The sequence below is a fragment of the Mauremys reevesii genome, linkage group 7, assembly GCF_016161935.1.
Source record: "Mauremys reevesii isolate NIE-2019 linkage group 7, ASM1616193v1, whole genome shotgun sequence".
In the NCBI taxonomy this organism is placed as follows: domain Eukaryota; kingdom Metazoa; phylum Chordata; order Testudines; family Geoemydidae; genus Mauremys; species Mauremys reevesii.
In genome coordinates, this window is record NC_052629.1 from 84849121 (window position 1) to 84864037 (window position 14917).

The 14917-nt window shown below is 43.5% G+C and overlaps 2 protein-coding genes across 2 annotated transcripts in view; one reads left to right on the top strand and one right to left on the bottom strand.

The window, feature by feature from the left end:
* LOC120409549 (ATR interacting protein) overlaps positions 1 to 12315 on the bottom strand; it is a 53396-nt gene extending 41081 nt beyond the window's left edge. The window contains exon 1 of the mRNA XM_039547843.1: positions 12294 to 12315. The gene's annotated coding sequence lies outside the window, so the exon portion shown is untranslated. The remainder of the gene's footprint in view (positions 1 to 12293) is intronic.
* Positions 12316 to 12430: 115 nt separating this feature from the next.
* LOC120409550 (protein BTG1-like) lies at positions 12431 to 14247 on the top strand. Its single transcript, XM_039547845.1, has 2 exons — positions 12431 to 12785; positions 13241 to 14247. Exons 1-2 carry the CDS (start codon positions 12668 to 12670, stop codon positions 13591 to 13593), a joined length of 471 nt encoding a protein of 156 aa, XP_039403779.1. The 5' UTR covers positions 12431 to 12667; the 3' UTR covers positions 13594 to 14247.
* Positions 14248 to 14917: the final 670 nt, after the last annotated feature.

Below are 14917 nucleotides of genomic sequence, written 5' to 3' on the forward strand. Positions count from 1 at the left end.
ATGGGTAAATATTTTAATACCTGTATTACAAATGGGGATGAATGTCAGTAACAGAAAGATCCTGTTTCAGGGGACTTGTTACCCTCACACAATTCTCTGTTACACATTCTCTAGAGCAGGGGTAGGCAACCTATGGCACGTGTGCTGAAGGCGGCACGCAAGCTGATTTTCAGTGGCACTCACACTGCCCGGGTCCTGGCCACCGGTCCGGGGGGCTCTGCATTTTAATTTAATTTTAAATGAAGCTTCTTAAACATTTTGAAAACCTTATTTACTTTACATACAACAATAGTTTAGTTATATATTATAGACTTATAGAAAGAGACCTTCTAAAAACGTTAAAATGTATTAACGGCACACACAAACTTAAATTAGAGTGAATAAATGAAGACTCGGCACACCACTTCTGAAAGGTTGCCGACTCCTGCTCTAGAGCAACCACCTTTACCTTTCCATGGGCTCAAGGCATAACCCTGTTAATTTAGGCACCCCCACCCTTTCCAAGTTCCTTGGGCTCTGGGCAAAAGGCACCCATCCTTACCCAATTACTAGGGCTTCTGAGGTTTGCAGGATTTTTTTATCAGTGAAAGAGCCTTACACAGTAATATCCTTATCCTCTATTTATTAACAATTACCAAACAGAATACACATGCTAAGCATACAATGCTATGCTCACCAATCCTGATCATGCAGGCGGACTTTCCCTGTTGGCCAGGCAAGGTTGGTCTCGTCTGGGTTCAGGTTACTGCACATCATGGTTGTGCAGAGGATTCTTAGCAGCTCTGATCTTAGGCTGTGTCTTAGAGGTGAGTTCTTCTTCTTCCAAGTATTTCATTCTCCTTTTTCTTTTGCTGATCTCCTTCTTGGACCCCAGTTTATACAGTGAAACTTGAGTCCTGCTTAGCTATACCTTAACCAATCCTTTCACTAAAATATTACTAAACAAATCTCTAACCAATCCTGACATATTGTAAAACAATTCTTTAACCAATCATACCCCACCACCTAAATTAATTTACACCTAGCAAATTTAATTATGTAACAGACAGAAACATCAAAGAACCAGACAGAGACCATACAGATAAATAATAAAGAAGTGGGTACCATAAAAACAAAAAAAATAAAGAAATGGGGATTTCACAACCACAACTATTGATAAGTGATTTTTTGCCAGACAAAATGCTATCAAACAAAGTTTTCTTTAACAATCTTAAGATCTGTTTCTTTATCTGGTAATGGTGGGTACTGTTAGGGCAGGATCATCTTCTTAACAGCCCAGTATTACACTGTTTTAACGTAATTTAGATGGAATGTGAGGATGTGATGTTCTGCTTCTTGGCTCATGGCTGCTGCTCTCCTAATATGGCTTCAGACAAAGGCCTCAGACCTTACAATATGACTACAGAAAAAGGCCTAATCCTTACAAACTAAGTACTCAATGGCAAAGCTTATACCCTAGATCCTAGGACACATAATAGGTAAGAAGTTAGAAGTGGGAGGCCTATCTCATGGGGACCTATTAGGCTGAGTTCATCGGAAAGTAGTTTGATAGCCTTGGATAGGTTCTATAGATGTGAAAATATTAAAGAAGCAAAGTCCTTCAAATATTTAACCATCTGCTTAATTTTAAGTACACAAGCTATGTAGGCAATGGAACTACTTTTGTATTTAATATTAAGCATTAAATGTTTGCAGGACTAGAATAATAGTGAAAAACAAAGCTAAGAGGTATCAGATTTATTTAATTCAAATAGCAGCTTGAAGGAAATTGCTATATTTTCCTTTTCAATGTTTTATGAAGTGCACAGAATTCTACTTTAAAACTTTTATCTTTAGGCTTCAACAGTAGCATAAATTATCATGGTGATTGGTCTAGTGTAACAAACTTAATATTGAATATTGTTTTTGGTTTTCCTTCGAGTATAAGAGTCTTACTATTACTTTATCTCAGTGCCTCAGTCAGACGTTTTATTCCTGCTTATACTCACAAGGGTGCTGAAAAGTCTGATATTTAGTATATCCAAAATACACTCCAGGGATGAGTGGATGACATGAAATGAAGAATAATTTAAGGAATCATCAGAGATGAAGTGTCGTTCTCAATCCCCAGAGTAAGAGCACAGCATTGTTCTCTCCATGCTTTCCAGTGCTTGGTTGTGGAGTGATACAGCCTTGAAAGAAACTGCCTGCCCTTTGAACTGTGTTAATATGTTTCTAAGAGTTTATGCCTTAGTGGCAGTTTTTCCTTATTGAAGGGAATGGTTAGGGGAAGGTTCAAATTTCATTTGGTAAAGTCAGTTTGCTTTTAATGGTACAGTGGCAAAAAGAAAACACACAGCACCATCAAGTTGTGCACATAGCTAGCCATTTTAACCGTGAAGCCCTACTAATCTTACTCTTTCCTCCCCTCCACTTTCCCTCTTATGGATTGACCTTTACTTTTAATGTCATATTTCACATTCGATTGTAAACTCCTTGTACACTTGTTTGTATAGCATGATGGACCACTGACTTTGATTAGGCCCTATGTGCCCTAGAAAAGTGCAGGTGTTAAAGCTATCAACACAAATACTCTGACTGGCACAAAAGATGCTATAAAGACATTTGATAGGCCAGGATAAAACCCAAGAAACTAACTTTTCCCTAGCAGTGAATAACAGCAGCTTCTCCCTATAACCTGCTAAGTACTGTATATACTCATTCATAAGCCGAATATTTTTGGTAAAAAAGTGATGCATCAAAGAGCGGTGGTCAGCTTATAAATGGGTCTACACCAAAATTTGATTTTAAACTCTATGGATCATTGAATTGAATATCTAATACATTGTCGTTTTGTTTACCTGGAGCATCTGCAGGCATGGAGCCCCTCAGCTCCCAGTGGCCACGGTTCGCCGTTCTCAGCCAGTGGGAGCTGCGGGAAGTGGTGCGCCACTTCCCGCAGCTCCCATTGGTTGGGAACGGCAAACCGCAGCCACAGGGAGCTGAGGGACTCCATGCCTGTGAACGCTCCAGGTAAACAAAACGTCCAGGCCCGCTAGCAACTTACCCTAACGGGCCAGGAGCCAAAGTTGCCAACCCCTGAAATATAGGATCAGCTTATGAAAGGGTCGTACAATTTTTGCTATTTTTACCTAACCATCTTGGGGGGTCGGCTTATAAACAAATGGGCTCATGAACGAGTATATACGGTAACTCAGCTTCTTAACAAAAGGGCTTCTTTCCATGTGGTCCTGTTAGCTCTCTTATAGCCTGACCCCTATCAAAATGGGCCCAGGGCCTCCCACAGGAGATATTCCTTATTAATTGTAGAAGATGTGTAGTAGTGTTTCAGTAACTTGAAATATCTTAGAACACATTAGTGTCCTGGAGCTTGAGTTTATAAGCAGATGCTATCCTACGTTTGCATCTAATTAAATAACTGATTTATAAATAGTTGCTACTGAACAACTTCTGTTCTGGAAGTTCATTCCTGGTACTATGTTAGATTACAGCTGAGTGAGTGTAACAGGCCGGTGTGGCTCCCCTCCTCCCCAGGGAGGGTTGAGCCCCGGACACCGGAAGGGGCGGGGCTACAGAGCAGTGAGCCCGCCCCTCAAAGGGTCAGGCGGCAACCCGGAAGCATAAAAGCCGGCCATCAAAGCTCAGTCAGGCCCCAGCCACCATCGGGAGCAGACCTGCCCGAGAGGGCTCGGGACTGGGAAGCCGCTGCGGCCCAGAGCAGTTGCCCGGACTGGCCGGAGCTTCCCCTCGCTCGCTACTGGGAGGACCCGCCGGAGCTTCCCCGGGCCACCTACGAAGAGGAGCCGCCGGGGACCTCCCCTCTCCCTTGTTACCCTGAGGAACCCCCGGGGCAGAAGTGGCCAGACTTCCCCGAGGAACTGCCAGATGTACCCCCCAGCCCGGGCTGTGAGGAGCCCATGTTGTTTGACTTCCCGGCAGCGGACGCCACGGACCAGGTAGGCCCAGAGAGGGAAATTGGAAGTGGCCCGGGGGCAGCTGACCTCAGTCAGGCCGCAGATCAAACAATGCCCATGTCAGTGTGTTGCGGCCAGGATCCCCACTGACCGTCAGCGGTGGTAGCCGCTGCCTAGGGCCCCGGGCCAGGACGCAGTGGAGTGGGTGGGCCTGCGTCCCCCCTGCCACCCCACTCACGGGTGGCAGTCTTCCCCCTCACCTCAGTGCTCAGCCCCTGCACCCAAGGGCCTGAGCCACTTTGTACTGTTTGCTGCTCAGCCCCTGCACCCAAGGGCCTGAGCCACTTTGTACTGTTTGCTGCTCAGCCCCTGCACCCAAGGGCCTGAGCCACTTTGTACTGTTTGCTGCTCAGCCCCTGCACCCAAGGGCCTGGGCCTTCCCGAACTGTTTATATTGTTGCTCAGCCTTGCAGCAGAAGGCCTGGGCCTTCCCGAACTGTTTATATTGTTGCTCAGCCTTGCAGCAGAAGGCCTGAGCCCTAACTGTCTTTTTGTTACTGTTGCTCAGCCTTGAAGAAACAGGGCAGGAGCCGAGTAAGAACCACAGGCCGGTGTGGCTCCCCTCCTCCCCAGGGAGGGTTGAGCCCCGGACCCAGACGTTTACAGTGAGACAACTTAAATCAGTGTTGTTCCAGCAGAGTACTATAATCTTCTGAGACCTTTTTTTTTTCACAGAAATACTAAGTATTATATTAAGTAATTAGTCTTTTATCTGAATTTCACAAATATCATCAAGTATTATCCCCATTTCACATACAGTGTGTGTAATGAGCTCTGCCTACAAAACAATGAAGTGCATGACCCTCTAGTTAATAGTCATCAACTGTTGCTGCCAACAGTTCAATTTCTGACAATGTAAAAGCTCTTTTAGTTAAACTTTAACGTACATCAGAGTTGGAGTTTGAGTATATTCATTTTTGGAATGGCCTTTGAATTTCTGTAGTCAGAAGCATCATTGTATCTCTTCTGAGAGTGGCTAGGAAGGGGTATAATGTGGACGTGTTTTCTTCTTAAACACCAGAGACAGCTTTCAAGAGTCACCAAACCCTTCTATATTTTGGGCCATAGACCTTATTGGGATGGATGCAGGGGACCTGAATTCTCAAAGTCAGCCCTTAGTGGCTATATAGGCAGGAAAACAAGCGCATTAGTCTCTTTAGTCTCTATTTTATTGCTCTGGGATTTTTTTTCACGCTTTGATTTCAGAGGAAGCAGATTGACTCTGCTCCATTACTGCATTTGTGACCTATCTGACTATTAAGTTTGGGATTTAACTTTTTACCTCAGTAACTGAAGTTTTGCCGACACTAGAAAAGGTTTGCTGGTGTAGCTAGTGGAAACACAGCTTATATAATCAAAAAAATACCAGTAAATAAGCTATACCAGTGAGAGGATATTTTTGCCAGTGGAACTGCATCTACACTAGATCTTTTGCCAGCATAGTGATGTTGGTTAGGAGTCGGGAGGGAAAATCACACCCCAACCAACCAACCAACATACCTATGCAAAACCTGTGCTGGCAAAACTTAAGTGTAAACTAGGTCTAAATCCATGGGCATTGCAAGAGTAAGGCCAAGTCTACACTGCGGACATATACTGGCATAGCACTGTTTGTCAGGAAAAAGATCTTGGAGTTATCGTGGATAGTTCTCTGAAGATGTCCACGCAGTGTGCAGAGGCGGTCAAAAAAGCAAACAGGATGTTAGGAATCATTAAAAAGGGGATAGAGAATAAGACTGAGAATATATTATTGCCCTTATATAAATCCATGGTACGCCCACATCTCGAATACTGTGTACAGATGTGGTCTCCTCACCTCAAAAAAGATATTCTAGCACTAGAAAAGGTTCAGAAAAGAGCAACTAAAATGATTAGGGGTTTAGAGAGGGTCCCATATGAGGAAAGATTAAAGAGGCTAGGACTCTTCAATTTGGAAAAGAGGAGACTAAGGGGGGACATGATAGAGGTATATAAAATCATGAGTGATGTTGAGAAAGTGGATAAGGAAAAGTTATTTACTTATTCCCATAATACAAGAACTAGGGGTCACCAAATGAAATTAATAGGCAGCAGGTTTAAAACAAATAAAAGGAAGTTCTTCTTCACACAGCGCACAGTCAACTTGTGGAACTCCTTACCTGAGGAGGTTGTGAAGGCTAGGACAATGTTTAAAAGGGGACTGGATAAATTCATGGTGGCTAAGTCCATAAATGGCTATTAGCCAGGATGGGTAAGAATGGTGTCCCTAGCCTCTGTTCATCAGAGGATGGAGATGGATGGCAGGAGAGAGATCACTTGATCATTGCCTGTTAGGTTCACTCCCTCAGGGGCACCTGGCATTGGCCACTGTCGGTAGACAGATACTGGGCTAGATGGACCTTTGGTCTGACCCAGTACGGCCTTTCTTATGTTCTTATGAGTATGAAGAAGTGTGATCTCTGACTAACATAGCTGTGCCACCAGAAGCCCCTAGTGTATATGCAGTTAAACAGGCAAAACTGGGCTTTTCCCAGCACAGCTTCTTTTGCTCATGTGTGTGTGGAGGATGGTTTTATTGTATCAATAAAAAAGTGTAGCTTTGTTGATATAGCTGCATCCAATCTAAAAGCACTTTCCTGGAATAATATAGTCATAATGGTATTCCTGCACTACTACAGTGCTCTTAGTGTAGACAAGGCCTAAGAAGTAAATCTACCAGAGTTTAATGTCAACACTTGGACAATGATTTTGAATTGCTGAAACCTAAGTTTGATTCTATAATAGGTTTGGTGCACTATTTTAATCAAGTGTAACATTTCTCATTCATGAATCTTGCAATTTCATTAGGACAGGAAGTGGTCACTATCACTGAGTTAGTTTTCAAAACAAAAAAGATTTAAATGACTGTAAGTACAATCATTTTTTGGTCATCCGTTTTTAGTCCTGTTGCTTGTATACAGTATTAGTCACTGTTGATGGGTTGGGCAGTATTGACCTTTATAATGGAGTAAGACAAAGTGGAGGAGAACATTGCATTCTTGTGTTTTTAGTTGTATCATGTGGTTACAAATATTCATTTTGTTCAGTTTCAAAGCGACTAGAAGTTTGTCCCATTAAAGGAAGGAAGCATGTTGTCTGTACAAACAGAACCAGGGTGAAGAGATTTTAACTGCAAACTTAGTGCAACGTGGATGTAATAATTTCAATACCTCAGAAGGCAGAGTGGCAGAAGCTAGCAAAAATAAACTGAGATTAGGCCAGAATTCAGTTACAGTTTAGTGAGGAAATATTTGGCTTAAGCTACAAAGGACTCAAAAAGACACCTGCTCTCTTCCAGTACATAGTGGAATTGTGGTTGTGTCTTAATGTTATAAGACTTTCCTTTTGATTCTCCGTGCCTTACACACTTGATGAAACAACCTATTTGGGCCTGAAATTTCACATCAGTCCTAGGTCAGAAGAGAGAGAATTTCCCAAAAATTTTAAGTTAATTGAGCAACATGTTCTGAAGTGAAGGAATGTGGAAAATTCAGCAGCTTTTCTCTTCTTGAAAAATTAATCTAACATTTGTTTCCAAAATTCGCTTGCTGTAAAGATTCTAAACTTATTACATATTGATAACCAGTAAATTAATGTAGTGTCTTGGCTGAAATTTTGTTGGAATCATTATTTTTAGTTCTCAATTAATATTGTAACTTCTGTTTTGCAATTTTATATGTACCTCTAGGCTTTTATGATTTGTAGCAATAATCTTCTATAAAATCCACAGATGAAAATCTTGCAAGACTTAAGTACAATGACACGCATAGCTAGATGTGATGTGCAAGATCTATACACCACTAGGACAGGCAAAGAAGACGTGAAGAGATTAGGAAAGGAAAGAAAACCTCCTGTACTCTGAAGAAATTGCTACCACTTTCATTATTATGTTAGGGCCCTCCAGCTGGGTCTCATTAGCCAGCATGATAAAAGAAAGCAGTAGCAGGCAGTCTTTCTTCCAGAGAGGAAAAAAATACCCTCTTTCCGTTCTCTCTAGGAGAGAACTTAAGGTAGGAAGCCCATGAAACACAAGGCCATACAAAGTCTATGAGGAGAAACAAAATCTCTCTCCAAATGAGGCCCTGTTAAGGGCTGAAGCCTATGAAACAAGAGATGGTCTAGAAGCATTATCTTTTGCAGGGCCCTGGAAACAAAAAGGCCAGTAGCTGTCTGAATTTAGGAAAAAGACAGACTGTTTCTAGAACTACTGTATTTCCCCAAGGACAAAGTTTAGAGGACCTGTTTAGTTTCCACTTCCATGAGCACAAAGAACTCTGGTAATCCCAGATATAAGGTCCTAACTTCCTTGAAATAAGTGACTGGATGGATTATTTCCACATACAAAGAACTTTAATTATGAGCCTTTGAAGACCCTTGTGTTAGCAAACAGGAGCAGCTAACTGGGGAGTTTTGCGAGGCAGTTTAGAGGAGGAATGTGAGGGGGGGCTAGATACACTTAACATTCTTTAAATTTACAACCAAAAACACCCCTTGATAAAAACAAAACATCAAAAAAGGAATGAGTTGCAGGAGAAAAAAGAAAAATGAAGGAAGAAGTCGAGCAACAGAGTGGGGGCTATCCCAATGCAACATGCACGATTATGTGTGCATTTGGTGCAAGTTGCTCCTAGCTCTCAGAGACCATGTATGGGCTTTGGAGATCAGAGTGGCTGAACTGGAGGAGCTAAGAGAGACAGAGAGGTACATAGATGAGACTTTCTGGAACACAGTAGAATGGTCCAACCCCCCAGTCTGACAGCCTTTGTGCTGTTGAGGAGGATGTAAGTCTCAGGGAAGGAGAACATCCAACTGGAGCAGAGGGAAATGATCCCATAGTTGGGACTCTCCTTCCAAATTATGTTGTGGTATCCTCTCACACTGAGGATACCTCTCCAGAGGAGAGAACTCCAGTTATTAGGAAGAGATTGTGATTCAATCATTAGAAACGTAGATAGCTGAGTTTGCAATGACCGGGAGAACCGCATTGTGACTTGTCTGCCTAGTGTGAAGGTTGTGGATCTCTCGAGACATCTCTAGATAGATTTATGTGTAATGCAGGGGAGGAGCCAGTGGTCGTGGTACATGTAGGTACCAATGACATAGGGAAGGATAGAAGAGAGATCCTGGAGGCCAAAGTTATGCTGCTAGATAAGAGGATGAAGTCCAGGACCTCCATGGTAGCATTCTCTGAAATGCTTTCAGCTCCACACACAGGGCCAGTTAGGCAGTACTGAAGGTTCTCAATGTGTAGATGAGACAATGGTGTGGGGAGAAGAGGTTTTGATTTATTAGGAACTAGGGAAACTTTTGGGGAAAGGGGAGCTTATACAGGAATGATGGGCTCCACCTAAACCAAAATTTCAGAACTACTAACTGTAGTCTGTAACCTCTCATTTAAATCAGCTTCTGTACCAAATGACTGGAAGATAGCTAATGTGAGGCCAATTTTTAAAACGGGCTCTTGAGGTGATCCTGCAGTTACAGGCCCGTAAGCCTGATTTCAGTACCGGGAAAATTGATTGAAACTATAGTCAAGAACAAAATTGTCAGACACATAGGTGAACATAATTTGTTGGGGAAGAGTCAACAAGGATTTTGTAAAGGGAAATCATGCCTCACCAATCTACTAGAATTCTTTGAGGGGGTCAACAAGCATGTGGACAAGGGGGATCCAGTGAATATAGTGTACTTAGATTTTCAGAAAGCCTTTGACAAGGTCCCTCATCAAAGGCTCTTAAGCAAAGTAAGCTGCCATGGGATAAGAGGGAAGGTCCTGTCATGAATAAGTAACTGGTTAAAAGATAGGAAACAAAGGCTAGGAATAAATGGTCAGTTTCAGAATAGAGAGAAGTAAATAGTGGTATCCTGCAGGGATCTGTACTGGGCCCAGTCCTATTTAACATATTCATAAATGATCTTGAAAAGAGGGTAAACAGTGAGGTGGGGAAATTAGCAGATGATACAAAACTACTCAAGATAGTTAAGTCCCAGGCAGACTGTAGCAATGAATGAAGCCAAGTTTGTTAGTTTGTTTTAGTGGAGTGCCGTGGAGCCGCGCCCAACGGGGCTGTCCACGTTTATTTATTATAAGTGGTTACATAAATTATTTTATTATGCGCATGTGCTAACATAATTCAACTACTTTGCCCCCCTTTTTTGATTGGTGCCTTATGCCCTGTGTATTTTAGTGGTATGCACCTGGTTGGCGCTTTATTTGTGTGTCTCCTGATTGGAAGTGTGGGGGTGTGGGAATTACTTTAGCCGCTTTAAATTCGGGGGCGGCATTTTAACCCCCTTAGTGCTTAGGAAGTGTAACATTCCTACAGCAGACTGCAAAGAGCTACAAAAGGATCTCACAAAACTGGGTGAACTAGGCAACAAAATGGTTGATGGAATTCTGTGTTGATAAATACAAAGTAATGCACAATGGAAAACATAATCCCAACTATACAAATAAAATGGTAGGGTCTAAATTAGCTGTTAACACTCAAAAAGAGATACTAGAGTCATTTTGGATAGTTTTCTGTAAACATCCACTCACTGTGCAGTGACAGTCAAAAAACAAAGAGAATGTTGGGAATCACTAAGAAAGAGAGGGATAATAAGACAGTGTATTGCCTCTATATAAATCCATGGTACGCCCATACCTTGAATACTGCATGCAGATGTGGTTGTCTCATCTCAAAAAAGTTGTATTGGAATTGGGAAAGGTTCAGAAAAGGGCAAAAAAAAATTATTAGGTGTATGGAATGGTTGCCATATGAGGAGAGATTCATAAGACTGGGACTTTTCAGCTTGGAAAAGAGACAACTAAGGGGGATATGATAGAGGTCTATAAAATCATGACTCGTGTGGAGAAAGTAAATAAGGAAGTGTTATTTACTCCTCATAACACAAGAAATAGGGGTCACCAAACGAAATTAATAGGCAGAAGGTTTAAAACAAAAAGGAAGTATTTCTTCACACAGTGTACTCTCAACCTGTGGAACTCTTTTCCAGGGGATGTTGTGAAGGCCAAGACTATAAAACAGTTCAAAAAAAACGTTGATAAATTCTGTTTGCCAGAAGCTGGGAATGGGTGATAGGGGATGGATCACTTAATGATTACCTGTTCTGTTCATTCCCTCTGAAGCACCTGGCATTGGCCACTGTCTGAAGACAGGATACTAAGTTAGATGGACCTTTGGTCTGACCCAGTATGGCCATTCTTATGTTCTTAATTTAATTCTGTTTATATCGCACTAAAGAAAGCTTGCCTATCCAAAGTTGCTAGGATTTAAATTCCTTATTTATTTTTTTTTACTTTATTGCTCATGCTTCTGAACCTTCACTGCTAGGGCAAACCTCTTCACTGACATTTGAATCCAAATTGCAGGAACTTATTTTTAACTTATTCACCTCAAAAGTATCTGTTGGTGTGCAAGTCTTAAATCTCATTGTTGTGGGTTCATCTCTAGCTGACCCCAAAATCTGCCTCTAGGGTGTGATTAATACTTGGATGGAAGCTCTTTCCCTATTAAGTTGAAAACACTATTTTTCTTCTCAGCCCTAGATAAAAATCACATCAATCCCAGTAATACTGATTTCCGTGTTTGCAGTTAGGAAACTCAAGAATGACTGTAAATGTGATTCACTCTGATCATTACCCAGCTCCGTGACTCCCTAAGGCTCTCTCAAACTGGCTTTTGTCTGAGGCTGAAAAGAATGAAAAATGTGGAGAAGGGGAGAAACAGTCGGAGACCATCACACAATCTCTAAAATTCATGTTTGGTCATGTGGGGTGTATATTAACGCAGGTTTCTTAAATGGCCATTCTGAAGGACTCTGAAATCTCCCCGCTGCTCACACACAACGGGAACAGTACAGCCCCTAACTGTGTGTGTCACGGATAAGCCCGCGCTCCTCCTCCTTTCGCCAGCAGGTGGCTGCACAGCCTCTTCTCCTCTCTGCGGCCTGCACAAGCGGTGCATGTTTTCACGTCAGCCCCGCTGCTCGGGGCAGAGGCGGAGCCTCTCACTCCGGTTTCCCCGTTCCAGACCGTTTTTCTCCAGCCCCATCGCCTGACACGACAGTGCTCCGGGGATGAGGGAGTGCACCCCTCTCAACCCTCGGCAGGCACGGCTCCGCCTACCCCAGCCAGTCCCTCGGGGGTTGGCACCCCTCGCTGTCATTCTCGCTCGTGAGGTTTACCTCCTAGCCAATCCTATGCCGGAGTTCCCCTCCCTCTTCAACAGCCCCTTGCTCGGGCTCCAACCCCCCCCCAGACATACACAAACGGCACTTCTATTTCCGCCAGCTCACGGCAAATCAGGACGGGAGGGTGCTCTCGGGTCCGCCCCCTCCGTGACTGCCAGCCAATCGGGGTGCAGAGGCCGTTGGTGCGTCTTGGGGCTTGGAGACCGTTCTCTGTGACGCAGTGGGGGCGGGGCGGTGCCATTGGTTGATGGCCCCGCCCCACGGAGAGAGGGTCCCTCACTGTTTACTCGAGCTCCTTCCTCAGCGGTCGCTGTAGTAGCGTCGAGTGGGTGGCGGGGGCTGGCCGCGCGTCCCACACCACCCAGCGGCTGAGCCCTGCGCTGGCAGGCGGCCAGGCGCGGATCGTGCGCGGGGCGGGCGCCGGGCCACTCGCTCACTGGTGTGGGGCGCTGAGGAGGCGGACAGCGGGGCCGGGGGCCATGAAGACGGAGATCTCCACTGCCGCGGGTTTCATCACCCGCCTGCTGCGCACCCCCGGCGGCATCGGCGACGAGCAGCTGCGCTGCTTCAGCGAGTCACTGCAGGAGGCGCTGCGAGGTGTGGGCGGGCGGGGGCAGCCCCGAGTGCCGGGATGGGCCTGAGCCCCTCTGTCGGGGCAGCAGGGTTCAGAGCCCTTGAACTGCCCCTAACGCGCCCCCCCCCACCCCCGGAGGTGTCGGAGATGCCCCAGGCGGCCAGTCCAGCACCCCGCACAGAGGAGCCCTCGCCCTCTGCTCCCGTGTCTCCGCTCCTCCATCCCGCGGCGCGTTACGGACTCTCTCTTCCCTTGTTCGGGCCGGCGGGTGGTTGGCGCTAGGGAAACCCCCCACCCCTCGCCCGACTGTGGCTTTCCATTCATTAGTATCCCCGCTTCCCAGGGTTAGTGCCGTGAATCCCTGTGCAGCTGGAGGGCCCTTTATAAAGGGATTGAGGGAAGGTGATCATGTTGGAGTTGCCTGGCCGCCTTGTGCCAGCAGTAACGTTTCTGTCTTTCTCTTTGTTCTCTCGCACAGACCATTATAAACACCACTGGTTTCCCCTGATGCCCTCCAAGGGCTCAGGGTACCGATGCATTAGGATCAACCACAAGATGGACCCCTTGATAGGGAAGGCAGCCGGCATGATTGGACTGAGCCATCAGAGACTCTTCCAGCTCTTACCCAGTGAATTGACTCTTTGGATTGACCCCTTTGAGGTGTCCTATAGAATAGGAGAAGATGGGTCTATCTGTGTCCTTTATGAAAGCCCCCCACCAGGTCTGAAGACTGCCAAAGCTCTGGAGAGTAGAAACAGCTGTAAAGAGGAATGGAGAATTGGCAGATCAAGCCCTTCCAAGAATTACAACATGATGACAGTTTCTAGTTAAAAATTAACATTTCTTGTACAATGATGTATGTATGTATCCCAGTTTCATAATGAAGTTAGATGATGTAATTGAGATGTTGATTTTCACCCCATAGCCATTAAAGTTGTAGCAGTACTGCCAAGTTCTTTGTTGTGGCCAAGGGCTAATGTATAAGCAGTTCTTTAAACTGCATGTAATTTTCTGGATTGTATACTGTAAATGAAATGTACAGTCAGCTGATTGTTCTACAGATATATATTTTGACAGAATCCTTGGCTATTTGTAATAAAAAGAAAAGTAACTTAATTCTTTCTTTACAATGGCTTTTAGTTTATAATAACTTTCCACAAGATTCCTGTACTTATTGAGTAACTTCTAGGGAAAAAAACACAGCTCTGACCAACTGTAATTAAAAATCTCTCCAGTGACTTGCCTGTACAAACTTTTCTCAGGGTCATAAAAATACAGCTGGAAGGCACAAATGACAAATATAACTTTCCTACTAACATATTTCATAGCGAAGAAGTCCTATCATGCCCAAGCAGCTTTCAAAGAAGGAATTGCTTCCCTATAAACTTAAAGACTATCTTGGAGCAAAACAATACAGTAGAGACATGCTCAGACAACTCTGTTCATCCAGTTTTCAATACAATATATAAAATCTTTTAATGAACATAAGATATTTTTCAGAAAAGTGTGGTTCTTTCATCATGTCAGTTCACCTTGACTTGTTTTGATCTATAGACTTTTTTTTTTCTTTTCAGAACTGCTCATATACAAATTTTGAGCAGTTAGGAAGGTAGAACACATCCAACTTAGTAAAGGACTTATTTATGCTCCTAGGTGTTTGGCTGTTAAATTGGAAAAGTGAGTTTCAGTTAGTCATAAACATCTTTAGTACAGAGTAAGATAGTATATTCATCTTACACCAGATGGAAATTTTACAGTTGAATGTAGTAATGTCTCACCTATATCCTATTTTACAAGAAATCAAAAATTTACAGTACTAATAAATTGTAAAAACTTTACATTTTATGCCATTTTAGTCATTTTTTAAAGTTTAATTTGGTAAAATTATGTTAAATATGGTCTATGGTACTTTATCAATTACAGAGAGTTTGATGGAAGCACTGGTTTTAATAAAAAGTAGGCTAATAGCCTGCCAAATAGTCTGCTATGTGGGAGATTTTGTTATTAATGCTTCACCAAAAGATAGAGTGAAATTGTTTGATGTGGTTGGTTGTTTTTTTTAGTAGTCATAAGATATGAATTTTAATAGAACCTTTGAGGACTGCATACCGCTTGTGTTCATGTTTTCAGTAGCCCTGTACTAGAACATAGTTAT